Source organism: Melospiza melodia, chromosome 21 (assembly GCF_035770615.1).
Source record: "Melospiza melodia melodia isolate bMelMel2 chromosome 21, bMelMel2.pri, whole genome shotgun sequence".
NCBI lineage: Eukaryota > Metazoa > Chordata > Aves > Passeriformes > Passerellidae > Melospiza > Melospiza melodia.
The window spans coordinates 9,971,596-9,994,494 of NC_086214.1; the positions used below are offsets into that span (position 1 = coordinate 9,971,596).

The window sequence follows — 22,899 nt, forward strand, 5'->3', positions numbered from 1 at the left end:
ACTGACCAAATCCTTGGCCTGATCCATTTACAAATCCCATCCTGCAACAGGTTTTTCCTCAAAGCACACCACCAGACTTGAGCACGAGCAGCAAGAGTAAAGTTGTATCACGGCAGGTTCAGCAGCAGCCACAGCCTGCTGCGGGGGCAGGAGCTGCCATCCCCAGCAGCGCCCGCTCTGCCACCGGACCGTTTGCCTCAAAGGCGCCTTTCCCCATTGCTCACAATCCGGTAACGTCTCTCTCATCCTCCTTTAACCGTATTTACAAAAAAAAAAAAAAAAAAAATCGTTACAGAGCCCAGGCCGGACCCCGCACGGTTAAACGCCCCACCGAAGCCGGGCTGTTCCTCGCTGCATTCCCTAAACTTTCTCCTTCTCAACACCGCAGCCCCGAACCCGCCGGTACCGGGGGCTCGGCCCGGAGGACCCCGAGGGGCTGGGACTGACCATCCCGAGGCAAAGCCGCTCCGGGTGCCTCCGTCTGCCCCGCAGGCTCCCCGTGGCCGGTGTTGCGCGCTCCCAGCCCGGACAGCCCCGAGCCGGCGCCGGCGGGGCGGCAGCTCTGCCCCAAGCCCTACCCCAGGCGCAGCGCGGCCGCGGGGCCGTGCGCGGCCGCGGGCAGCCGCCCGTGCGCGGTACGACCGGCCCGGCAGCGGGTCGCGAGTGCCCCCGGCCCCCCTCACCTCGCCCGCCGCCGGCCGCGCGGGCCTGCGCCGCCACCATGTCCCGCAGCTCGGCGGCCGAGACGCGGACGCGCTCCAGCCCCTCCGCCATCTTGGCAGCGCCGGGGGCGGGCGGCGCCGACGGCGGCCGCGCAGGGACAAACCGCCGGCGCGGCCGCGCGCAGGCGCGCACGGGAGCGCGCACATGGCCGCGCACGGAGCCGCGCCGCCGCCGCTGGGGCTGGGCGAGGTGCGGGATGCGGAGCGGAGGCTGCGGGGCCGCATCCACCGCACCCCGCTGCTCACCTGCGCCGGGCTGGACCGCATGGCCGGCAGGAAGCTGCTCTTCAAGTGCGAGCTCCTGCAGAAGACCGGATCCTTCAAGGTGCGCGGGGATGGCGGCACTGCGAAGCCCCGGGGCAAAGGTCGCTTTTTGCAAGAGGGAAACTCGCGTTGCGCCGGCACCCACAGCTCCTGCCGCCCCGTTAATTCCCTGGGGTGAACGGTGCTGCCCAGGGCTCGGGGGGTGCTGTGGGGAGGATGCTCAGCCCAGCGCCCCCAGCCCTGCGCTGTCCCCGCAGATCCGCGGAGCGCTGAACGCCGTGAGGAGCCTCGTGGAGGAGCGGCAGCGCACGGACCGGGAGCTGCCCCGCGCTGTGGTCACACACAGCAGCGGCAACCACGGGCAGGCACTCGCCTGTGCTGCCCAGGCAGAAGGTAACCCGTACCCCGACCTCCCACCCAGCTCCCAGAGGCAGGCACGGGGTAAATACAGAGCTGGTTCTGTCGGAGAGGATGGAGATCGCTCTCCTGAACCCATGCAGGTGGCATAGGCAAGGCATTGCCTGCTCCTGCAGTTTGAACTGGCTGCTGTGGCTTTTGGGCTGTTGGATTGACTCCCTCTCTCATGCCACAGGGATTCCTGCCTACATCGTGGTGCCCCGGACTGCCCCGCAGTGTAAGCAAGATGCCATTCGTGCCTATGGTGCCACACTGGTGCCATGTGAGCCCAGTGACAAGGTAAAGCACAGGGAGATGGGTCAGGGACACTGCCCAGGCAGAGAGAGGTGACTGCTGTGCTTTCCCTTAGTCCAGAGCAGAGACAGCATCCACTGTAGTCCAGGAGACAGGAGGAGTCCTGGTGCACCCCAACCAGGAGCCAGCAGTGATTGCAGGGCAAGGCACCATCGCCCTGGAGGTGCTGGAGCAGGTGAAGGAAATGCACAGCCCAGCCCCTGCAGGGGCACAGCAAAAAAGGGGACACAAAGTGTCAGAAGCCCTCACACTTCCTTTCTGCACAGGCACCTCAGGTAAATGCAGTGGTGGTTCCTGTTGGAGGTGGAGGAATGGTTGCAGGAATAGCAGTCGCCATCAAGGTAGGTAATAGCTCATCCAGGAATCTCCCTGTGGGAAGGGCAGGACTCTCAAGGCAGGCAGCAGCTTTTAACTTTATAAACACAAAGACGCTGCAGTGAAAGACACTGACTGCCTGGGGTCTGCATGGCAGCAGCAGCAGGGCCTGCTTACCCCCTGCACACACAGGAACAGGGGACAGACACACACTGGTGTCACCCCAGTGGCTCCTCCTGCTCTCCCCAGGCTTTGAGGCCAGATGTGAAGGTGTTTGCTGCTGAGCCAAGCAATGTGGATGACTGTTACCAGTCCAAGGTCCGAGGGGAGCTGACCCCCAACCTCCACCCACGGGACACCATCGCAGACGCGGTAAAAACCAGCATCGGGCCCAACACGTGGCCCATCATCAGGGATTTGGTTGATGATGTCCTGACAGTCTCAGAGGAAGAAATCAAGGTAAAGGGGCTCCCAGCTCCCTTCTCACGGTAGCTGCCAGCAGGCAGCTGCCTCCAAACCCCTGCCCTGCCCTTCTGCTCTCACCCCAACACACTCCCAGAGCAGCACAAACCCCCTGTGCACTGCAGCTGTGACACCCACGCTGTCTCCAGCTGCAAAGGGCTGTTGGGAGCTCTGCCCTCCCTTCCCAGAGTGCTGCAGGGATGCCCTGAGCAGCCTGTGCTGGCTGCTGGGCTGACAGCTGCTGCCCTGTCCCCACAGCAAGCCACGTGGCTGGTGTGGGAAAGGATGAAGCTGCTGATTGAGCCAACAGCAGGCGTGGGACTGGCGGCCGTGCTCTCGGAGAAGTTCCAGGCAGTCCCCCGGGACGTGCAGAACGTTTGCATCGTGCTGTGTGGGGGAAATGTGGACCTGAGATCCCTGACCTGGCTCACAGAGCTCTCTGTGAAAGCAGAATGAGGATGGACTGGTGTTTCAAGGAATGAAAAGCTCACTCTGAATTTGTGCGGTGGTTTGTGCGCTACTAAAAACAGATCGAGTCCAAATGTTTGGGATTTTTTGTGGAGGGACAAGGGGAGCTGGCATTGGTCTCTGTGGGGAGCCTGGAAACAAAGCACTGCCTGTTCTCCCCTCCCCAGCTGCCTTGCTCTGGCTCAGGCCTCCAGAGAGCTGCACTCAGTCACCCTCCCCAGCTGCTACTTGGCTCTTCTTTCTCAGCAGCACAGGAACTGCCAGCAAACTCCTCCACACAGCACAATCCCCCTCACCCCACCCATGGCAGGGCATGAGAGACTGAAACAATCCCAGTGGGGTCAGTGGACAAGGGGTGCTCACAGCCTCCTGGCCACCACCACGACACAGGCACTGAGGCATTTTTGACATTTTCCATTAAAATAAATAGCTATAGCTGGTACCTGAGCAGCAGCTGGCCACGCAGCTGCCCCTGTACAGACCCCAGCAGTAACACGTCCAAGGCATCAGTGCTGTCCTCACAGTGCACGGGCCAAGAACAGCATCCAGGGAGCCAAGGCACAAACTCCAGCCATGCTGGAGACTCATTCCATCTCCACCTCCTCCTCTGGCAGAGCACTCTCACTCCTCACCCACGGCACAGGCTCTGGGACGTGAGGGTCATAAGTCCATTTGGGAAAAACGCGCTTGTAGAGGTTCAGCAGCACCGTGTCCTGGGACTTGAGCTGCCCATCAAAGTGGCACTTCATGTGCCCATGGGTCCCTAGGCAGAGGGCAGAAGAGGCCATTAGCAGTCTCTCAGGCACAGGAGGATCACACCATGTCAGAACACACAGATAAACACCAAATAAAACCTACCTAATGGCTCCTTGATGTGCCCTCTGCGTCCCCACTTTGTCCTCAGCTCCACGGGCTTGAACCACATCACATCCTCTGGAGATGGAAACACGAAAGGCAGGTAAGGAACAGGCTGTGCTGCACCAACACAAGCACAGGGACAGAACTCCCAGAACGCCTCCTCCCACCAGAGACCAGCTGTACCTCTGTTGAAGAACATGTATCGCACCACAGCCATCTTGGTGAAGATCTTGAAGGGGTGGCCACTGAGCACCAGGCGCTTGATGACAATCCTGTCGGGGTCCACGGAGAGCAGGGAGCCCGTGGCAATGAGGTCGTGCATTCCTGCCAGGCAGAGTCACCACTGCACCAGGGCAGGTGCCTGCATCACCCCCTCCCCACCACAAACCCCTTCCCCAAAGGGCTGCAGGCCCAGACAAGTGACAACAGAGAGGGAGAGGAGCTCATCTCAAACAGCAGGAAGGGAGAAGCTTATTCAAGTCATACTTTCTGGAGAGATGGACTTGTAAGCAGGGTTTGGGGACAGTTTGTTTCCCAGACATCACCTCCTCAGCATTTATTAACTCACCATTATTTCTCTGTTTAAAAACCAGCACTGAGGCAGGAGGGAAAGTGATGGGAGCATAGACAGTCACCACCAGGGCAGCATCTGGGCGCAGGAAACGCTCCAGCTTGTGCTTATCAGCTAGGACAGAACAGAAATTATCAAGTTGACGCCCTCAGAGCTGTGGGAAACCCCAGAGTTCATTGTTCCCTGTTCAACAAACACCCCTGCTCTGCTGGCACTGAGTATGTGGGAATGAAGGTGATCCTCTGGCATGGAACCTGGACCTTGCCTGGATCAGTGAACCACCTTTCCCAAGCCATTCTACTCCCCATGGTTTAACGCCTGGAAGCCTCAGAGCCAAAGAGAGTCTTCACAAGAATCCTTCAGCCAGGTTCAGACACCACGGCTAAGACATCACAGGCTTCCTGCTCCAGAATTCCCACCCCCACTGCTGCTGTACCCAGTCCCTGACAAACCTGAGGTGTGCTGGGAGAACAGGGGGGACGCTCGGAAGCGCCTGAAGCCGCAGTGGAAGATCAGCTCCTCCTTGGCCCTCACTGGCTCGCTGTTGCCCGGGTGCCGGCGCACCAGGAAGTTCAACACGGACATCTGCAAGAGGCAGCACAGTCAAGGGCTGCTGGGCAGCAGAAAGCAACAGGACATTGCAGCAGAGGTGAATGTCCTGGAAAATGGGGTCCCAAAAGGTCACTGGTCACCAGTGCCAGGCTCAGACATTTTCTCCTAACCTGTCCCCCAGCAGTTTCTGTGTGCTCCAACCTGCTCTGAAACAGGAGCAATATGAGGACATTTCAGCCCAAACCCTCTGCAGCCAGACCCTCTGAAACAGGAGCAATATGGGGAGATTTCAGCCCAAACCCTCTGCAGCCAGACCCTCTGAAACAGGAGCAATATGGGGAGATTTCAGCCCAAACCCTCTGCAGCCAGACCCTCTGAAACAGGAGCAATATGGGGAGATTTCAGCCCAAACCCTCTGCAGCCAGACCCTCTGAAACAGCAGCAATGTGGGGAGACTGCAGCCCAAACCCTCTGCAGCCAGACCCTCTGAAACAGGAGCAATATGGGGAGATTTCAGCCCAAACTCTCTGCAGCCAGACCCTCCCCAGGCCATGCAGCCTGAAAGAACAGGGAGCTGCACATCCCTCCAGGGTTTATTCCTTGTGTTCACCTTTTGTTCATGGGGAAGCAGTGAGAACAGCACCAGGGGTTTCCCCTCCTTGAAGCTCTCCATCACAGAGACAGGGACATTGCAGACATGAAGTGTAACGTACCAGCCCACCTGCCAAGACAGGAACAGTTGTGAACCCATCTCTCAACAGGAAAAAAAAGTGTCAGAAGATGTGCCTGGATTAGGGAGGGACTCCAAGAGAAAACTGTCTGAACTTAGGGCTTCATGGTAAGAACCAGCTGGCTGAAAGATCCACCCAACCACCTCCCTGATGAGTCACTCCTGTTGGGAGCAAAGGAACACAATAGGAAAGGGATCAGCAAAAGGGAATTACCGAGGCTCCCTCAGTCTCCTCCTTCTCTATTTGCCTGAAGAGGTTCTTCCTGGTTCGGGAGAAGTCCTGGAACTGGAAGATCCTGGCATAATCCCTTGGAAGATTCTCTTTGGGGTCCCAAGGAGAAGTCCGGAAGCTTTTCAGTCCCCTGTACTTCTGGAACCTTGAGAACAGAGAGCAGGAAAGACAAATTACTTAAACAATTGAGGTGAATCCCATCCTCCACCACCAGCTGTGGCCTGCAGGGTCTCACACACCAGGACATAGGGTGCAAAGCAAACATTAGCCCTCAGGAAAGTGTCGGTGCAAAGAGAGCTAAAACCAGCAACCAAATCCCCAAACAACCTGTCCTTGCCTCAGGACCAATCCTCCTCTCTCTCCCAGGTGAGGGCTCAGCCTTCCCTGCCAACAAGTGCCTGCTATGGAAGCCTCAGAGCCAAAAAGGGTCTTCACAAGAGTCCTTCAGCCAGGTTCAGACACCACGGCTAAGACATCACAGGCTTCCTCACCAAATGAAACAGAAAGGAACCTTCCAGCTCCTCTCCCAGCAAAACATCCCATTTCTTACCTGACTCTGGCAGGCACATCCCGTGGCGTGTCCACCTCATCTGGAAACATCTCATCCATCCTCTCCTGCTTGTATCTCTCCAGCATCTGCTCATCCTCCTCCATCTTCTCGTCGTACTGCTCATCCCGCAGGCACTCGGACACAGTCATGGTCTCGCTCTCCTCCTCCCCAGCCTCCTCCTCCTCCTCCTCACTGCTCTCCCCCTCCTGGCACAGGGCAGCACAGAGCCTGTGAGCACACAATGTGCTCACACTGTGGGATTTGGGACCCCAGCCCATCATTTTGGGGTCTAACAGGCCAAAGAAGGAATGTGATACATGCAGGGATTTAGCAGTGGAGATCCAGGCAAGTCCTGGTTCTGCACCATGCCCTTGCATAGGACAGAATCTTCCTAGAACATGCAATAATAGCCTGGAGATCACCTGTACTATCAGCTCTTGGAGGTACCTGAGAAACTGCCTCTTCCATCAGATCATCATCCATGTCGTCATCTTCATCTTCATCATCATCTTTCTCACTGCCTTCTTCTCCATCATCCACAATCCAGGCAGCCTGGTACTTGGATGTGCCTTTGGGGACCTTCACCACCCTCTTGTTTGCCTTCAGAGAATCTGTAGGATTCCCACCAGGAGTTAGTACAGGAACAGTTCTCCTTCCCCTCAGCAACATTTACACCAGGACAGCCAAAACCAGATCTAGACTAGAATTGCTTTTTTCCCAGCACAGAATTTGTCAGGACAGCCAAAACCTGCTAACTTGCCAGACAAACCACCTGATGGGACTGGGGATGGGAGCCATCCCAACTGAGATGCTTCTTCACAGCCACCCTGGTGACAGAAGTTTCTAACAAACCTCCTGAGAGGGACAAGGAAGAAATACAGAACTGTTGCTTCTCCTCACCCTCTGCTTCCTGCAGTTCTTCTTCAGTGGGCCACGTCTGCTCCCCTTCCATGGGATCAGGAACCACTTCTGACTGCAGAGACTCCTGCTTGCTTGGATCTGCCTTCATCAGCACCTTGACATCTTCCTCCATCTCCACAGCACCATTTCCAGAGTCATCCTGAAGGGGAAAAGCAGAGCTCCTAGACCTGAGCACACCCAACTGAAGCTTGCAGACAGCCTCAGATCAAACTCCCTTCATGATGTTGTGACATAACTTTCATTACACACTGCAGGCACAGAACCTCAGCCCAGCACCAGCCCCTCTCCTCACCCACATATTTCCCACAGGTGTATTTTCCCCAATGAAACTTTAGAAACCTTGTGTTCTAGAAGGACTGACAAAGCTCTCACCCCACACACCTGAACCTCCATGTCCTGCTGACTCCTCTTCTGTCCTTTAACCACGCGTGGGTTCAAAGAGAGCGGGTCAGGGGGAGCATCCACCTGGCTCAGCTGGAAGTCCCCGTGCCCCACAATGTGCACCAGGCTGTTCACGTTGAGGGTCTGTCCCCGGACAAAGCCAGACACCTTCAGGGTCCCCACCAGGTCGCTGTCCTGGCTGGGCACAAACTCAGCAGCGTGGGCCAGCAGGTGGGCGCGGCGGGCACGGAAGGCCAGGTGCCTCTGCTTCTGGGAGCTCAGGTGCCTCAGGAGCAGCGAGGATTCCTGCTCTGTGTTCAGTGGGAACAGCTTGGCCTCGGGAAAACGCTTCTCAATGCACTTGGAGAGTTTCTTCCTGGCATCTATCCTCTTCTTAGGGGGCAGGTCAGTGCCTCCCGGGACAGCCAGAGCTGGCGAGCAGAGAACAGAGCTCAGATCAGATCCTAAACTTTCTGCTGTTCTTTTTACCAAACACAGGCAAATATTTGGATGTCAGCAGCCCAAATGGCCAGATTTGCACCACAAGGTATAAAGGGAGTTTCACTGGTTTCAGTGGTGCCCAACAGGACAGGGAGCAATGGCCATAAACTGCAAGAACTTCCACCTCAACATAAGATATTTTCACTGAAGGTGGCAGAGCCCTGAAATTTAATTACACCGACAATCTCCATTAAGGTGACAGAGCCCTGAAATTTAGTTACTGTGACACTCAATCTCCATGAAGCACCCCCAGAAACCCAAAACATTTCTCACCATAACTGGGCAGCCCCTGTGCAAAGAGGCAGGAGAGGCAGTGCTCCCCTTCACTGTCCCAGCCATCCACAGGGTCCAGGATGAACAGCAGGGAGTCAGCAACCTTGGCAAGGTCTAAAACAGCATGGAGATCCCCTGCACCCAAAACACCTCCGTTAGTAGGGCTGCCAGAGGCACCAGAACCAAGAACCCAACCCACAGCGGCGCCTCCTCACCTGCCTGGGCTGTGACAAAGCGCCAGCGCTGCTTGAGCCGCGGGCAGAGTAAGGCAAAGCCGCCAGCTCCGCCCTCACCCGCACGGACAGTGGCCGAGTCCTGGCTCTGCAGCAGCCGCAGCGAATCCTGGGCCGCAGCCCTGCTGTGCAGCAGCACCACAACCACGAGGTGCGGGGGCCCGTCCCTGCTGCCGAGGCTGCGCTTCTCCGCCAGCACCTGCGGGCACACGGGCAGGGCTCGAATGCCAACCCGAGCGCGGCTCCTCTCCCGCCCCCGGACCAGGCCAGGCTCCCCCACACCGCAGCCCGAACCCACCCGGTCCGTAACGCTCCGTTCGACCAAACCCAACCGGGCCCGGCCCCCGCTCGTTCCCCCGCCAAGTCCCGAACCGGCCCGGCCGCACCGCCCCCATCCGGATCCCCCGGCCCCAATCCAAGCCCCTTGCGGCAGAGACTCGAACCGAGCTCTATCCCGCTCTCCCGCAACAACCGGCCCGCTTCCCTCGGTGCCTCACCGCCTCCTTGCGCTGCCGGCGGAGCTGCAGCGCCTGATGTCGCCGGTCCACCCTGTTCAGGTCGCGGAGCCGCCGGCGGGGCTGGGCCTTCACGGGGACGCGGCCTGGGGGAGGGGGACGGAAAAAGAACGGTCAGGGCTGGCCGAGAGCGGCGGGAAACCGGCGGGGAGCCCGTCCCGCCTCACCTCCAGCGCGGCGCTGCGAGGAGCCGCTGTGCTTGCCGCCTTTGTGCGCCTTGTTCTGCTGCTTGAGCGGCCCGGGCCGGTGCGCGCCCGCCGCCGCCATCACCATGCTGCCGCCTCGCCGCCACCGCCTCGGCGCGGCCGCCGCGCGTCACTTCCGGCGCGACGGGGACTGCCGGGATCCACGTGGGCACCGGGAGGGACCGGACCGGGAACGGAACCGGGAACGGAACCCCGAGAAAGGGAAAGGAGCCCCGGGAATGGGAAAGGAGCCCCGGGAATGGGAAAGGAGCCCCGGGAATGGGAAAGGAGCCCCGGGAATGGGCAGGGGAGGGAAGAGCAGTGGGGCTGGTGGCCGTAGCGCCGCAGGGCAATGAGAGGCGGGAGGCACAGGCGTTCGTTCAGCGCTTTATTGGTCGGTTCTTTGTACAGGTATTTACACCGAGAGGGGGACGGGGCTCGGCCGCGCTCCGGGAAGGCACCGGAGGGATGAAGCGGTTCGGGAAAGGCCCTGCCGAGCCTCTGGCGTCGCGCCCAGGCGCCAGGACAGGCCGGCAAAGCCTGCTGGAGTGGAAACATTCCTGCCGCGCTACCGCGGTGACCTCGGTCTCGCCAATGATTATCCAGGCAGGAATGTCCGTTCCTGCCTCAGCCCCTGTGGAACATCACCCCAAAGCCCAGCAGAGCCTGCCCCGGGATCACTCCATCCCTTCGGGGTGGAGCAGCGGGGTTAAACATTCACAGGGGTGTTGCAATCGCAGGAAAGCTGAAGGAACCCGAGGGAGGGCAGGGCAGCTGCTTGGGAAGGGAAAAGCAGGGTCCTACAGGCTCCTGCTGCCTCGGAACTCGAGGCATCTTCCCACCTCCTCCTCCTGAGAGGAAATCAGCAGGACAGCAGCAATGGGGGGTTGTCAGCTGTGAATGGTCTTTAGGGATCCTTTTCTACCCCTAAAAGCAGGCTGGCTGTTTGAACCTTGCAAAGTCTAACTTTGAGCACGGACTACCTGAGAGGAAGGAAGACACAAAACTGAAGAGACTGGTGATAAACAGATGAACACTGCAGTGATTGAGTCTCTCTAAACAGGGATCCACTGCCTGTGGGACAGATCAGAGTCTCCCCCAAGGCTGTCTGCTCACAGCTCTGCCCTCCAGAGCCAAAGGCAAACAGAGTGCTCAGAGGGGGTTCCAGGGAAGAGGGAATAACTGGGATACTTCTAAATTAAGGAAAACATCCTGTGAGTTAGTTACACCTTGTCATTTATGCAAGACTAGCAAAGGAGGAAGGTTGGAAAGGAGGAAGGCTGGGAAAGGAGGAAGGTTGGGAACTCTTCCTAGGGTTATCACAAGGCCAAGTACTCGTGCCTCAGAGTGATGCAGAAGTCTGGATGCCCAGAGGCAGCCACAAGGGTCCCACACCACGGGGGCTGATGATCTTTGCAATCCTCAGAGCTGCTCTGCCTTTCCCACACATCCACTCATTGTCATCTCACAGGATTTCACATCCTGCAGGGCCCTCCATGCCACCAAAACATCACAGCCTGGCACCCAGAGCAAGCAGGAGCAGAAAGCCAAGCACTGCCTCACAGCAGTGAAAACAAGCACCCCAGGTGAAAACAAGCATTCCTGGACAGAAACTAACAACTACCAAGGAAATATGGGTGCAGCCACAGTGTGAGCAGAGGAGCTGCTGAGATGAAAATCCCTGCAGCAAAGCAAAGCCCTGGCAGGGGAAGGGCTCCCCTCAGCTCTCCTGTGCCATCACAGTACTGAGCACACACAGGACACTGTGACAGCACCACATGTCACCCACCTTGTCCCCTCTGCACCCTCTTCTCCAACAAGAACAGGCTTTGTGTCACACAGCACAAAGCCCAGACAAGCTGTGCCACGAGTGGAGCTCACAGGCTGCTCCAGCCCTGGCTGAATCCCAAAAAGCAGCCGCACTGCAGGAAAGCTGAGCTCACATTCCTGATCCCTAAAGGAGGAGCAGCTGCTTCTGAAGCAGCAACAGCTCTGGGGGAGCAACAAGCTGGGACAGGCTGGATGCAAAGCCATGGCCTTGGCTTAGGAAGGAAGACTGGTTGCAACTGGAAGGGCCAGTTTATTAGAGAAACCTCACATTGCAGAGAAGTCACAACACATTGGAAAGGGTCCAGGCCTGCTGAGGGGGGCCAGTCTTGTGCAGCAGCACAGATCTGCATCCCCCAGCCCCAAAAACCCAGCAGGTGCCACAGAGGGAAAGGGTTACCTGGAACACAGCTCATGTTTTACAAGCAGCCTGAGAGAAGAGCCAGTAGTAAAGTTCCCAAAAAAAGCCTCCCTGGCAGACAACAGTTAAAACAGAAATGGTTTAAAATGTTTAAAAGCTCCGTGTTCTTGGCTGCAGCATAAAGGGGAGGCAAAGGTCTACAACACACACAGGCCTCCGTGGCTCTGGGCACTCTGATCTACCAGTGAAGGCCGGAGGGAGGGGTCTTCTCATCTTTGTTGCTTTCCAGGGAAAAGGGTGGGATTCGCACATCAAAGTGGGAGCCATCAGGCCTCTCAAACCGAAAAGTGCCCCTGCAAAAGTAATGGCACAGGTCACACTGAGGCCAGGACAAACAGGACACACCTAGGAAGCATCAGCAAAAAGGTAAAACCTGAGCTCTTCAACATCCTGGGGGTGCAACTGCAAGGCTGGTCCAGCAGCAAGGATATGGGCTCAGCTGCAAATGTAACTCATCCATGGAGGAATCCTGGGCAGTTCTACAGCACATCCCTGACACATTTCCTGCACAAAGCTGTGATGATTGCAGCCCACAGGAGTCAAGCACCCTCCATGCACCTGCAGTGGTGTTTACCAATCTCCCACTCCCCAGGACACAGAGCCATCTGAGCTGTTTTTACAGACTGGTTACACGGAAATTCAGATTTGTGTTTCTTGGCAGGAGCTCCACTGGTTGTCTGTGACATTAAGAAATCCCATCATAGATGTAATTTGGAACAGCTTCAGCTTTGCATTTCAGAGCTGAACCTGCCTGTCCTGGTACAACCATTGTTTACTGCTCTGAGCTACAGACAGCTGTACTGCAGAACACAACAGGGGCCACAGGGCTGTGGAGATAAATTAACAGGTTCTCAGGACAGAGAGGACACAACTGAACACCAGAAGTCCAGCTGAGCAGCTTCTGAGATGCAGAACCTTTGTGTCTCTGTCTTCAGGATGTATGCAGACAGGGAAGAACTCCTAGACCATCTGGTTTTATTCCCCAGGGCATCCATTCAGGCAATTCAAAACACTTCACATGGCAAACAAGGTACACCCTATATGCAAAGAGCTGCTCTGCTTTTCCCAACTCAAATACAACCTAACTTGGAAGGAGACTTCCTTAAAAAAATGCAGAAGGACCTGTCATACAGAAGGCAGGAGGTGGCTGTGCAGTCCTTGTCCACACAGTGGTGGCACTAAATGTGCTAACCCAGCCAAAAGGCAAATAAAGGGAAGCTGCTTTAACCCCAAGGCACAGGAAAAGAACGACTCAGCTGGGCATTTCTCTCCCTGCACTTACACCAGAAGAAACTTAAGCACCAGTTAGACTGAAGTCCTTAACTGGTCTAAACTGGGAAAACCCCTGCATGCCAATTCCTGACACAGAAGTGAACAGAGATGGAGTTAAAGCCCAGTCCTCTCTCAAGAAAGGAGATACCAGAGCACACATCCCTGCTGCTGAGGGAATCACCAGCACAAGGCCTTGGCTCTTGCACCAAGGACAAAAGGAATAACTGCTTCATGTCTTTAAATCCAGTCTAGCACAAACCACAGCAGGAGGAAAAATTATCCTGGAACCCCTCCTGGTGCAGAGAACCAACAGATCATCTTATCACTAACTGGGATACAGCTAGAGAGAAGCTCATCAGATTTTAGCTACCAACTATGCCCTGTCTTCTCTACTTCCACCCAGATTTCAGCCACAACCCCAGGCTGCAAACTGCACCCCAGCTCTCTGCTGGGGGGTCCTACACCCAAAACACTGCTGCAGCAATGAGGGCTTCTTTTCTTACCACATGTGACCACTGGATGCCTGCAGGGAGACGTGGCTGCTGTACTGAAATGCTGGCTGCTCTTTGGACAAAACTGGCTCCTGAGAAAACAAGAGACCACTGGGCATCAGCAGATATATCACAGATAGGCATCAACAGGAAATTTATATAGCATGAAACAAAACCAAACAGAGACCTACATCCCAGCATTTCTCCCAATCACACAGCAATTTGTCCACTGAGTAGCACCAGAATCCCGTTATTATTCCAGTTTTCCAACCACCAGTCATTTAGGATCACCCTCTAATACTCAGTGTGAACTTTCAGTTCACACAGACAAACAACAGATGAAAAGCTCATGTGACTTTTATCACTGCTAGCTTCCCACTCCATCTATTTCAAGTGCCCACTAAACAATTACTGGCAAATCCACACAACCTAGGGAGAGAACTCCAACAAAGGGCTGTGTTTCCCAAAAAACAGTGTGGATGGCACCTACCCTTCCTACAACCCCACGGCCCCGGACTGTCTCCAAGGTGCCAGACAAGCTGAATATCCTCCAGTGCCGTTCTCTCAGCTGCACCACCTCGCTGTCCAGGTTCTCCAGGCGGATGCAGTAGCGCCACTGGGCAGAAGAAAGACTCTTATCAAGAGCTGGAATCAGCTGCAAGCAGTTGATAACCTGCAGCTGGTACTGGGAAACAGTTGCCAAGCAAAGGCTACTCTCCCTCAGAGCTTATCACACTGCAGTGATGCCACAGCAAATTGACTCCTTCCCTTTAGCTGCTCCACAATACAAAAGGCACTTACCCAGTAGACATGGGAATTCTGGGCTTCCTGTCAAGAGAAACAAAAGACTTTAGCAGCTGCCCTTGGATGTGAGGTGCCAAAAACCTCTTCAGCTGTCACCACAGCACCGGCACAGGGGCTCTCACTCTGTGCCAGGGTGACGCAGACAACTCACATGAGCACAGACAGCTGCTCTCTGAGAGCCTGGCACTGCCTCTGCTCTACACTGATCATGACGTGGGAGATCTGCAAGGAGCTCGTGACAACCCCCAGGGTTCATCTCCATGTTAATTATGCACTTTCTACACATCTAAAAACCCCTTCCCTTGCCTTTGGGCACCTGTTTTTCTGACAAACACCAGCTGGATCCACAAAAGTTGCAAATCCACACCAAAACGTGCACCTGCCACAGCTCAGGCTCCCTGTGGGAATTCCCAGCTCTCCCACTCAGGAGTCTGTTGGGGCTGCATTATTTCGGATGGTCCACATGAAGTTCTGTGCTATAAAGAGCACATGGTTATCAGCTAAATCCAGAAGGCTTTAGCCAAACCTTCTAAAGCCAAACTAGAGGCAGGAAATGGGCAGGGAGCTGCAGCCCATCACTGGGCAGGATAACAAATGTGGCTGTTGTTACAGAGCAGATGGCCCCAGCCTCACCTCACGTGACTGAGGCACTAACAGGACCAACTCAAGTCTTCCCAAATATCTTGCTAGCACTGTTGTGCAGAACATCACAGGTTATTTCTCATCCTACTGATAACCAGCAAAAGCCAATATGCAGGAGATGTTCTCCAAAAATACATGGCAAAAACAGTTTCATGTTTATACCCATGAGAACAAAATGGCAACTGTGGTTAAATGTCACTTCTCCAGTAAGCAGAAAGTACCTTCAGGCAGCAAACCAATCTTACAAAAACAAGCCAGTGAAACAGATGGCAGAATTACCAGGGCAGCACAGACTTACCCTCATGCCCATGTAGAAGGGGATGACAGTGACACGGATGTTCTCCGTGGTTTCTCGGTGCACATCCGAGAGCTCCAGCCAGGGGTGGTTCTTCTCCTGCCACGCACACAGAGTGTCCCTTGCTACAAAAGGAGGGACTGTGGGGAGGGAAAGGTGAGAGGAAACACTGTAGCTGGACTGCTCTACCCTCAACACAATTCCTTTCACATGGTTAAAAAAAATATTCAAAGGCAGTTTCAGTGTAACAAACCCCAAGCCAGACATGATTTTTATACCATATCCAAGATGATGGGGTTTGGGTATTTATTATAGAGCACTGGGTATTTTTATAGAGCACCATCTGGCTCTGGAGAATTCCCTGTGCAGCCAGAATTTACCTTTAGTTTGGTCGTACATGAGGAACCTCTCAAAGAGCTCATGCTGGATGGGCACTTGATCAGTGGAGCTGTAGGGAAGGATGTCTTCATGGCTTACGTAGTCTAAACCTGAAAAAGAAACCCCAAAAGCTATGGAACCTCTCCAGCAGAGTCTCCTGGCAGAAAAATTGATCACACTAGTGAGGAAAAAGGACTTTGGCAGCAGAAGTCAAAGCTAATATCACAACTGCAATGAAGAATGGAGGAGATGTGCCAGGAATAACTCTTGGCAGTGTTCTCCTGTGAGATTTTTCATGGAGTGACTCCTCTGATAAACACACACTGCCCTGCAAAGTGCCTGCACTGCCCCAAAAGCACTCTGGGCAGGAAATGCCCAGGACAGGAATAAATCCAGCTGCCCTGACCACAAAGCAGAACAGCCCATATACAACTTGGTATGGGATCTATGCCTCAAGAGCCCAAATCAGACAGGGCTGTGTCAGATCACAACCTGCAGCTATCCAAAGGGCTTCCTGTACTTCAGTCACTCTGCTGTGTCCAGCACAGCCCTGAGCCATGGACAGATCCACTGCAGAATGTCCTGTAAGAATTGCTGCTCCTTTTCTGACCTCACCTCACAATGAGCAGAGGCTGCAGGAGGATTTCACTCACCTGGGATGGCATAGAGGGCTCTGCTGTCATCATGATTTGCCAGGAATGTCACTGCCTCTGTCTGTGATCTCTGGGACTGAGAAACAGGGAGGTTTATGTTTTTGTGTGCATTGCTGCAGGACAGCTTCCAGTCATATTTCAGGTTATTAGTGAGGTTTATAAAGCACAAAATGTTTATTTCACTTAACCAATTCACCTCAGAATTCTCTCAATTTAACTCCTCTGGGCTAACTCCCCACTCAGACAAGTGAGAAGCATTTTCAGTGCTGCAGCCCACACTCCTAATGACCTGTGTGCAACAGTGTGAGAACAGCACCAGGAACAAGAAAGGAGGTTGGAAAAGGGAAACATGTATGACATTCCAGATGGTCTGTCTCAGGGAAAACATGCCTTGAAGAACAAATTTATCCAAAAATCCTAACCAATCCAGTTAGCCACCAAAGTCATTTTCCTTCAGTGCCTGTCCCTCTGAACCACTCATGTAGGAGAAGATACTCAAGTTTCAATACCAACATTACTCATTACTTACTATATGTGGACAATCCCGGGCATCTATTAACACCTGGTAGTAAGTGTGTGTTTTACCCTTGACCTCTTTGGAACCATGGCCTGCCACATTCTCGCTCCTGAAGAGAAAAGCAAAGCTCTGAGCTCAAGCCCAGGATAGCAGCAAATTCTCGTTACCACAACCAAGCACTTATAAACAATGAATTTTTTAAAAGTCATATTTTGCAGCCTGTAATCATCTGGCTGCACCCAAACCAAAGCCCCATGAGCCACCCACACAATGACAGATGAGCTGAGATGACCATCAGTGGTGTCTGACACAGCTCCAACAGCTCAGAGGGTTTTCCTGCTCAGTGCAGGCTCCTCTCTGGGATGGATATTCCTACTGCTCTCTGATTTTCTCTCTGATCCTCACTCCTTCCCAGCACAACTGATCACAGGCCAGGGGAAACACAGATGCAGGAGGGGAGAGAACTGAACAGCAGCTCAAGAAGGATGAACTTGGCTTAGGGGATTGAAATTGAGGAGGAAGTTGACAAATCCAGTTCACTGGCAACCTACCGCAGCCTCCAAGTGGTAACACAGGAGCCTGGATCTAACCCAAAAAGGATCTTTTTGTATAATACAAAATTCCATTTGCATAATTTTAAATTGATTTTTATTTCCTCCATACACACACTTTTATCCTTCATGCTTCCATTATGTCTCTAATTAATAATACTCAATACTTAATAATGAAGTATCTCTTTAATGATCTCTCCTAGTTTACACTCATGCAAACAGACCCATGCCATTGCCCCTCCTTAAAAACACTTGTTTACCCCAAAAATGTAATTCACTACAAAATGCAAATCTAACAGTCCAAATCCTCAAATCCTTACTTTTCTGTGACAGGAGAAGCCACATCTCGATCATAAAGCCTGGCTTGCCAGGGAAACAGGACTATTCCTCGATAGCCAAACACACTGTGCAGGAAGAGCTGGAAGGAACAAATAATTGCAGCTGAATTATTTTAAAGATCTGTTATCTGAGGTAAAACTACAAACATTTGCTAAAGGTTTAATGCGTGGGACGGGGATACAGGGAGAAACATCACTGTGATGGTCCAGAGCAGAAAGAGAGAAACAGTTTGGGATGAGAGAAGAAATCCATGTAATCTCAATCCCATAAAAGGGAAGGATTAAATGAGTAATGCAGTAGTAGAGCAGCAGAAAGGAGAGACTGCTCACAAACAGATCTGAGAGTCTTCAGGACAGGAATTACAAGTTTAGCTCTTATTTCTCAAATTCACTGATTGTCTCTTTGGATCCTTGAGGGAGAAAACCCCGAAGCAAGACAGCGGAGCAAACGCCATTGTACAACAGTTGTGTTGTGCTGCAGATTCTTATCGAGCTGCTATTGTCAGATGACTGACAAACTGCAGACACAGCACAGACAAGGAGCACTGAGCTGTGAAACTCCCGGCCTGCTGCTGCTGACTTTTCCTTACAGGAAATCCCCCAGCTGCCCAATCCCTGTGCCAGGAACCCACAGGGCCAGCTGTGCCCCCTAAAACCCCTTACCTGGCCTGTCTCGTATTTCCCGTGCTGCTTCGGGGCCTCAAACACCCCCACGGTCTCCAGCACTTTGCCCTCGGGACGGTTCCTGCGAGCAGAGAGGCAGCTTGGGAGGGTTTGCAGGGGCTGAAACAGCGCCCAGCCCAGGGGGACACTGCTCCCCACCTCGCGTGTCCCTCGGGCACCCCACAAACAGCCCAGTCCCTGCCCTGCCCTCCACCTTTTGCCAGTGTCCCCTCTCCCCACAGCCCTGCACACCTTCACCCAGCTGTCCCTTTAGCCCAATCCCTCCTTTCCCATATGTCAACCCTGACAGCACCAAGCTCTTTCACAGTTTTCCCCCAGTGACTCAAGAGACCCCAACTCCCCTCACCCTCGGTCACCCCCTCCCCCCCCAAGCGCCCCTGCCCTCACCCAACCCCTCACAGGCCTCACCGCGACGAGAGGTGCCGCCTCGGCGGCAGCAGCAAAGACGGCAGCGCCGCCACCGCCCCCCCGGTGCCCAGAGCGCGCAGGTGGCGGGCGGGGGGCGGCTCCCAGAGCGGGGGCGGCCCGCGGGCCCGGGCCCGGCCCAGCGCCGCCGCCACGTACCGCCGCGCCGCGCCGCCCGACATCCCACCGCCCGCGGCCCACAGTGCCCCGCGCCGCCCGCCCCGCCCGCCCGCGCCCGCGCCCGCGCCGCCCCGCCCCGCCGTCTCTATGGTTCCCCTCGCCGCCCCTCCCGGTCGCCCCGGCAACGCCGGCCGGGCCCAACATGGCGTCGGCGGTGCGGGCCGGGCCGCGGTTGCGGCGGGCGGTGCGGGACGGAGAGTTGGCGGCGCTGCCCGCCGCGCTGAGGGATGAGCTAGAGGCGGCGCTGGCGGAGGAAGGAGCGCTGGTGCCGTTCGGGCTGCTGCGGAGGCTGCACGCCGCGCTGAGGGAGGCAGGTAGGCCGCGCTGCGCCGGGATCGCGCCGTGACCGCGGCCGGGATCGCGCTGTGACCGCGCCGTGCCCCGCCCGCAGGGTCTCCGCTGCACCTGCACGAGCTGCTGGAGGGATGCGAGATCCACCTGCCCGAGGTGCCGGTGCCGCCGCGGGTGAGTGAGGGCCGGGCCGGAGCCGCGGGAGGAGGCGGCGACTGCCGGGCCTCACAGTGGGTCTGTGCCTTCCCCAGAACCCCGAGCTGGTGGCAAGGCTGGAGCGGATCAAGGCCAAGCTGGCACACGAGGAGTACCAGCGGATGACCCGCAACATCACCGGCCAGGTGAGGGGCTGCTGCAGTGCCAGGATTCATCCCTCAAACACCTGAGAGCAAAGGAGATTTTCCCCCTTAGAGTGAGTGCAGTGCAGAGGGGATGTGGAAGGCACTGGAGGAAAGCACACTGTAAACACACCGGGAGCAGATCTGGTGTTAAGGACAGAGGTAGGACAGGATTAACAAGGTGGTGAATTAGACATACTGACTCTTGGGAACTGCTCACTGTGCCAGAGATCTCAGGTTCTGTTCTGGGAGACTGAGCACATACCGTAAATGTTTGACTGGGAGCATCTCTGCTGGTTAAATTTTTGTCATGGTTTTAAAATTGCTTCATTCATGTCGAGGTAAAAGCTGAAAATACAAGATCATATGTGGGCACTCATTGTTTCCTGAGAGAACTGAGATCTTCTGGCAGGGTGGCTGTTCAGACAAGTCAGCATCCCTTGCTGCTGGCATCCCTTGGGGTCCCATTCTGCCCTTCCACACTGTACCTGGCATCCAGGTGCACATTAACTCTCATGGGAAGATCTGCTTTGCTCTCTGCCAAGCTGGACCCCTCCAGGTTTGACCTGGTTTAGTGAAAGGTGTCCCTGCAGTGTGTGTCTCCCCCACAGCCCACCCACCCAAAAGCTCAGAGTCTTGTGGACAGGGCAGGGCATTGGCATTGCTTTTATTCTGCACACACAGTAATAACATTAACATATTAACATGAAAATACAAGTGATCACAAGCTGTTTCAATCCCTTCTTTCAGGAGATGAATGGGCCATTGGCTGAATTTGGGAGGCAAGGTGAGTGGCTCCCTGTCCTGTTGGCATGTGGCAGGCCAGGCATGGGAACTGTTCCATCTCCAGCTGGTGACAGCCCTTCCCTCTCGGAATATCTCACCAGGAGGTTTCCATGCACTGAGGTGTTCCTTGAATAAAGGAGCGTCTTGGTCATTCTCACCAGTATTTCTGGAGGCACCAAGAGTGTGACTCCCCAGGATTACATCTACAGCTGAGGCAGCTGTGCATGATTACACCTTGTGTCCAGCCTTACCTAAAACCAGCTCCTCCACCCCTGTGTCCCCAGTTCGCTCCGTGAAAGCCGTTGTCATCACCATCTTCAACTTCATTGTCACCGTGGTGGCCGCCTTTGCCTGCACCTACCTGGGCAGCCAGTACGTGTTTGCAGAGACAGCAGCGGTGAGTGAGCCAGCCCCTGGAGCCCCTCTGTGCTGTGTGCTGGCCAGGCTGGACACCTAGGGTCACCTCTCTGTCTCTTCTGTGTCCCCAGCGTGTCCTGTCAGCTGTCATTGTGGCCTCAGTGGTGGGCCTGGCCGAGCTGTACGTGATGGTGCGGACCCTCGAAGGGGACCTTGGGAAACTGTGACCATGGACTGCAGGCTTCATGCTGGAGGATTTGTCCTCTTCAGGAGCTGCTAATTTGGGACAGATCTTGTCCTGTCTGTGCCTGTTCCTGCTGTGGGAACACTTCTGCACTCCTCAGGCTCGTCCTTTGCTTCTCGCTCCTGAAATGAATCTTGGGTTGGAAATCCCAGAGCTGCAGAACAGGAGAGGGAATGGCTGTGGACTCCGACCACCCCAGCAGGGAGAGGGGCATGAGCTCCTGCCATCCCTGTTCTGGGAAATTCCTGTCCTTTTATTCTGGGAATAAATAACACTGTGTGTTCCTGCGTGTTGGGAGGTATCTGTTGGTGGGAGAAACATTGATGTGGCATCTAAGACACCGCAGAGATGTGAATCTTCCCTCTCCCTCTGCATCTCCTGTCCAAACCTTCCTGTGCCTACACAGTGAGGGATGCACGGTACTCCCAAACCATGCTGCCCAGATTCTGGAGGTAGGGATGGAACACCCCTCAGCACTGAGCCCAGGGGTTTCTCAGGTGCTGTGGGATAGAGAGCAGAGCCAGCTCAGTGCACCCACAGCGGGGAGGGGACACCCACAGCAGGCCCTGGGGACCCGGACACCTGCCTGGTGGGCTCTCTGCCAGGGCCAGACACAGTGATTAATGCTCTGATGGCAGCTAAGCCCCCCTGGAAACACGGTTTAATATCTGATCCAGGGAGATCTGCCGGCACCTGCGAACGTGCCTGCGGATTAGGGGCGGCCGCGCCACAATCATCCCTGGACACGGCCTCAGATTAAGGTATTTTTTCCAAAAGATTAGTCGGTATTAGGGAGCTGATGGGGAGCTGTCCCTGCTGTGGCCGCACCGGCATTTAGGATATTGGATGACATCCTCAGAGCCTTTGGGACCGGCAGTAATTCCACACCCTAATGAAATCGTGGCGCTAATCCGGGGGGGCCGCGGTGCCAGGAGGGTCCCCAGGAGCCGGGGGTCCTTGCCGCGGCTATGGCTCGCCCAGGTTGGTGATGGCCGCGCTGTAGATGAGGTCGGAGATGGAGCCTAGCGAGGTGGGGAGGCCCCGCGCGGGGCTGTGGGATGGCGGCGGCGGCAGGGCAGGGGCCGGGCACGGGATGCTGCCGTCGGGAGGTGCCGCGGGGGGACCCCGCTCCCCGGGCGGCGGCAGTGGCGGCAGCGGTGGCGGCTCCGGCTTGGCGCTACGGATCCTGCGGGCGCGGCGGTTCTGGAACCACACCTGGGACGGGCGAGGGGAGCTGTGAGACACCGACAGCGCCCCGACAGGGCGGCCCCGCGGAGGAGAGGGTGCCCCGGGAGGGAAGGAGGAAAGGATGGAGGGGAGGGTCCCGCCTGCGCTCACCTGGATCTTGGCCTCGGGCAGCTGGGTGAGCTCGGCCAGGCGCTCCCGGGTGGCGATGTCCGGGTAGGGCACGGCGGCGAAGGCGCGCTCCAGCTCGGACAGCTGCCCCCGGCTGAACGTGGTCCGCCGCCGCTTCCGCGGCCCCCCCGGACAGGGACAGGGACAGGGGCACGGCCCCGGGGCGCCGGCCCCGCCCGCTGCCCGCCCGCCGCCCGGCCCGCCCGCCCCGTCGGGGAAGCGGAGCAGCGGCTGGGGAGCGCGGGAGGTGCCCGGGGCCGCGCTCATCCTGCCCGGCTCCCCCGGGCCCGCCGCCGCCCCGGCTTTTATCCCCCCCGGGTCCCCCCCGGCGGGCTGGGACCGCCCCGAGCGGGCGGTGCTGTCCCCCCCCAGCCCTTCCCAAGGGCTCCCGGGGCCGATCCCAGCTCCGCGCCCCCGATGGCAGAGCCCCGACAGCCCCGACTGACTCCCCAGCATCCCTAGGGACCGGTACCCACACCAGCTGCTCGTACAGCTCTCCCCGAGCTCTCCCCATCAGTGGGGCCCGGGAGGATCCCAGGGCTCGGGGACCCACCTGCCACCCGCCCCTTGCGCTTCCTCCCCCGCTCGCCCCCCGCCGTGCGACCGCCGCTCTCCCGCAGGGCTG

At 56.2% G+C, this 22,899-nt stretch overlaps 6 protein-coding genes, 1 long non-coding RNA gene and 2 other non-coding genes across 11 annotated transcripts in view; 2 read left to right on the top strand and 7 right to left on the bottom strand.

The window, feature by feature from the left end:
* The window catches only part of SMG6 (SMG6 nonsense mediated mRNA decay factor), a 108,270-nt gene extending 104,763 nt beyond the window's left edge, over positions 1-3,507 (bottom strand). For 2 of the 3 annotated variants that reach the window (XM_063173680.1, XM_063173679.1), the window contains exon 1: positions 684-774. In XM_063173680.1, coding sequence (XP_063029750.1) covers positions 684-774 — 91 coding nt within the window. Of the gene's footprint in view, positions 1-683; positions 775-3,385 lie in introns of those variants that run through there. The other variant, XM_063173681.1, reaches the window with a different exon arrangement.
* On the top strand, positions 1,443-3,016 carry SRR (serine racemase). The gene is made up of 5 exons (XM_063173684.1): positions 1,443-1,682; positions 1,753-1,872; positions 1,964-2,038; positions 2,262-2,471; positions 2,733-3,016. Exons 1-5 carry the CDS (start codon positions 1,458-1,460, stop codon positions 2,928-2,930), a joined length of 828 nt encoding a protein of 275 aa, XP_063029754.1. The 5' UTR covers positions 1,443-1,457; the 3' UTR covers positions 2,931-3,016.
* TSR1 (TSR1 ribosome maturation factor) lies at positions 3,342-9,543 on the bottom strand. Its single transcript, XM_063173682.1, has 15 exons — positions 9,427-9,543; positions 9,242-9,345; positions 8,727-8,943; positions 8,512-8,646; positions 7,738-8,168; positions 7,336-7,495; positions 6,883-7,046; positions 6,436-6,641; positions 5,868-6,030; positions 5,534-5,644; positions 4,824-4,956; positions 4,369-4,485; positions 3,984-4,124; positions 3,801-3,875; positions 3,342-3,705 (listed from the first exon to the last, which is right to left on the bottom strand). Exons 1-15 carry the CDS (start codon positions 9,530-9,532, stop codon positions 3,527-3,529), a joined length of 2,442 nt encoding a protein of 813 aa, XP_063029752.1. The 5' UTR covers positions 9,533-9,543; the 3' UTR covers positions 3,342-3,526.
* On the bottom strand, positions 4,686-4,776 carry LOC134428017 (small nucleolar RNA SNORD91 family). Its single transcript, XR_010030292.1, has one exon. It is a non-coding gene; the product is annotated as a small nucleolar RNA SNORD91 family (small nucleolar RNA).
* On the bottom strand, positions 6,285-6,375 carry LOC134428018 (small nucleolar RNA SNORD91 family). Its single transcript, XR_010030293.1, has one exon. It is a non-coding gene; the product is annotated as a small nucleolar RNA SNORD91 family (small nucleolar RNA).
* A 1,961-nt stretch (positions 9,544-11,504) lies between the features above and the next one.
* Positions 11,505-18,904, bottom strand: POLDIP2 (DNA polymerase delta interacting protein 2). Its single transcript, XM_063173643.1, has 11 exons — positions 18,726-18,904; positions 18,297-18,378; positions 17,616-17,713; positions 16,757-16,853; positions 16,228-16,303; positions 15,577-15,684; positions 15,200-15,336; positions 14,257-14,283; positions 13,946-14,071; positions 13,468-13,547; positions 11,505-11,985 (listed from the first exon to the last, which is right to left on the bottom strand). Exons 1-11 carry the CDS (start codon positions 18,902-18,904, stop codon positions 11,871-11,873), a joined length of 1,125 nt encoding a protein of 374 aa, XP_063029713.1. The 3' UTR covers positions 11,505-11,870.
* Positions 18,905-19,033: 129 nt separating this feature from the next.
* On the top strand, positions 19,034-21,202 carry TMEM199 (transmembrane protein 199). The gene is made up of 6 exons (XM_063173935.1): positions 19,034-19,216; positions 19,294-19,367; positions 19,445-19,534; positions 20,282-20,318; positions 20,602-20,714; positions 20,806-21,202. The coding sequence occupies exons 1-6, from the start codon at positions 19,045-19,047 to the stop codon at positions 20,899-20,901; spliced, it is 582 nt and encodes a 193-aa protein (XP_063030005.1). The 5' UTR covers positions 19,034-19,044; the 3' UTR covers positions 20,902-21,202.
* Positions 20,182-20,707, bottom strand: LOC134427823 (uncharacterized). The gene is made up of 2 exons (XR_010030239.1): positions 20,569-20,707; positions 20,182-20,443 (listed from the first exon to the last, which is right to left on the bottom strand). It is a non-coding gene; the product is annotated as an uncharacterized LOC134427823 (long non-coding RNA).
* SEBOX (SEBOX homeobox) lies at positions 21,161-22,541 on the bottom strand. Its single transcript, XM_063173936.1, has 2 exons — positions 22,257-22,541; positions 21,161-22,133 (listed from the first exon to the last, which is right to left on the bottom strand). Exons 1-2 carry the CDS (start codon positions 22,539-22,541, stop codon positions 21,885-21,887), a joined length of 534 nt encoding a protein of 177 aa, XP_063030006.1. The 3' UTR covers positions 21,161-21,884.
* Positions 22,542-22,899: the final 358 nt, after the last annotated feature.

Coding starts and splice junctions, on each gene's coding strand:
- SRR (XM_063173684.1), top strand. CDS start 1,458: ATGGAGATCGCTCTCCTGAACCCATGCAGGTGGCATAGGCAAGGCATT. Junction 1,683..1,752: donor CATGTGAGCCCAGTGACAAG/GTAAAGCACAGG, acceptor GCTTTCCCTTAG/TCCAGAGCAGAGACAGCATC. Junction 2,039..2,261: donor GAATAGCAGTCGCCATCAAG/GTAGGTAATAGC, acceptor TGCTCTCCCCAG/GCTTTGAGGCCAGATGTGAA.
- TSR1 (XM_063173682.1), bottom strand. CDS start 9,532: ATGGTGATGGCGGCGGCGGGCGCGCACCGGCCCGGGCCGCTCAAGCAG. Junction 8,647..8,726: donor CTTTGTCACAGCCCAGGCAG/GTGAGGAGGCGC, acceptor TTTTGGGTGCAG/GGGATCTCCATGCTGTTTTA. Junction 4,486..4,823: donor GTTCTCCCAGCACACCTCAG/GTTTGTCAGGGA, acceptor GTTCTGTCCTAG/CTGATAAGCACAAGCTGGAG.
- POLDIP2 (XM_063173643.1), bottom strand. CDS start 18,904: ATGTCGGGCGGCGCGGCGCGGCGGTACGTGGCGGCGGCGCTGGGCCGG. Junction 18,379..18,725: donor AGGCGGCACCTCTCGTCGCG/GTGAGGCCTGTG, acceptor CTCTGCTCGCAG/GAACCGTCCCGAGGGCAAAG. Junction 11,986..13,467: donor GCATCCAGTGGTCACATGTG/GTAAGAAAAGAA, acceptor TTACTTTTGCAG/GGGCACTTTTCGGTTTGAGA.
- TMEM199 (XM_063173935.1), top strand. CDS start 19,045: ATGGCGTCGGCGGTGCGGGCCGGGCCGCGGTTGCGGCGGGCGGTGCGG. Junction 19,368..19,444: donor AGGTGCCGGTGCCGCCGCGG/GTGAGTGAGGGC, acceptor TGCCTTCCCCAG/AACCCCGAGCTGGTGGCAAG. Junction 20,715..20,805: donor TGTTTGCAGAGACAGCAGCG/GTGAGTGAGCCA, acceptor CTGTGTCCCCAG/CGTGTCCTGTCAGCTGTCAT.
- SEBOX (XM_063173936.1), bottom strand. CDS start 22,541: ATGAGCGCGGCCCCGGGCACCTCCCGCGCTCCCCAGCCGCTGCTCCGC. Junction 22,134..22,256: donor TGCCCGAGGCCAAGATCCAG/GTGAGCGCAGGC, acceptor CGCCCGTCCCAG/GTGTGGTTCCAGAACCGCCG.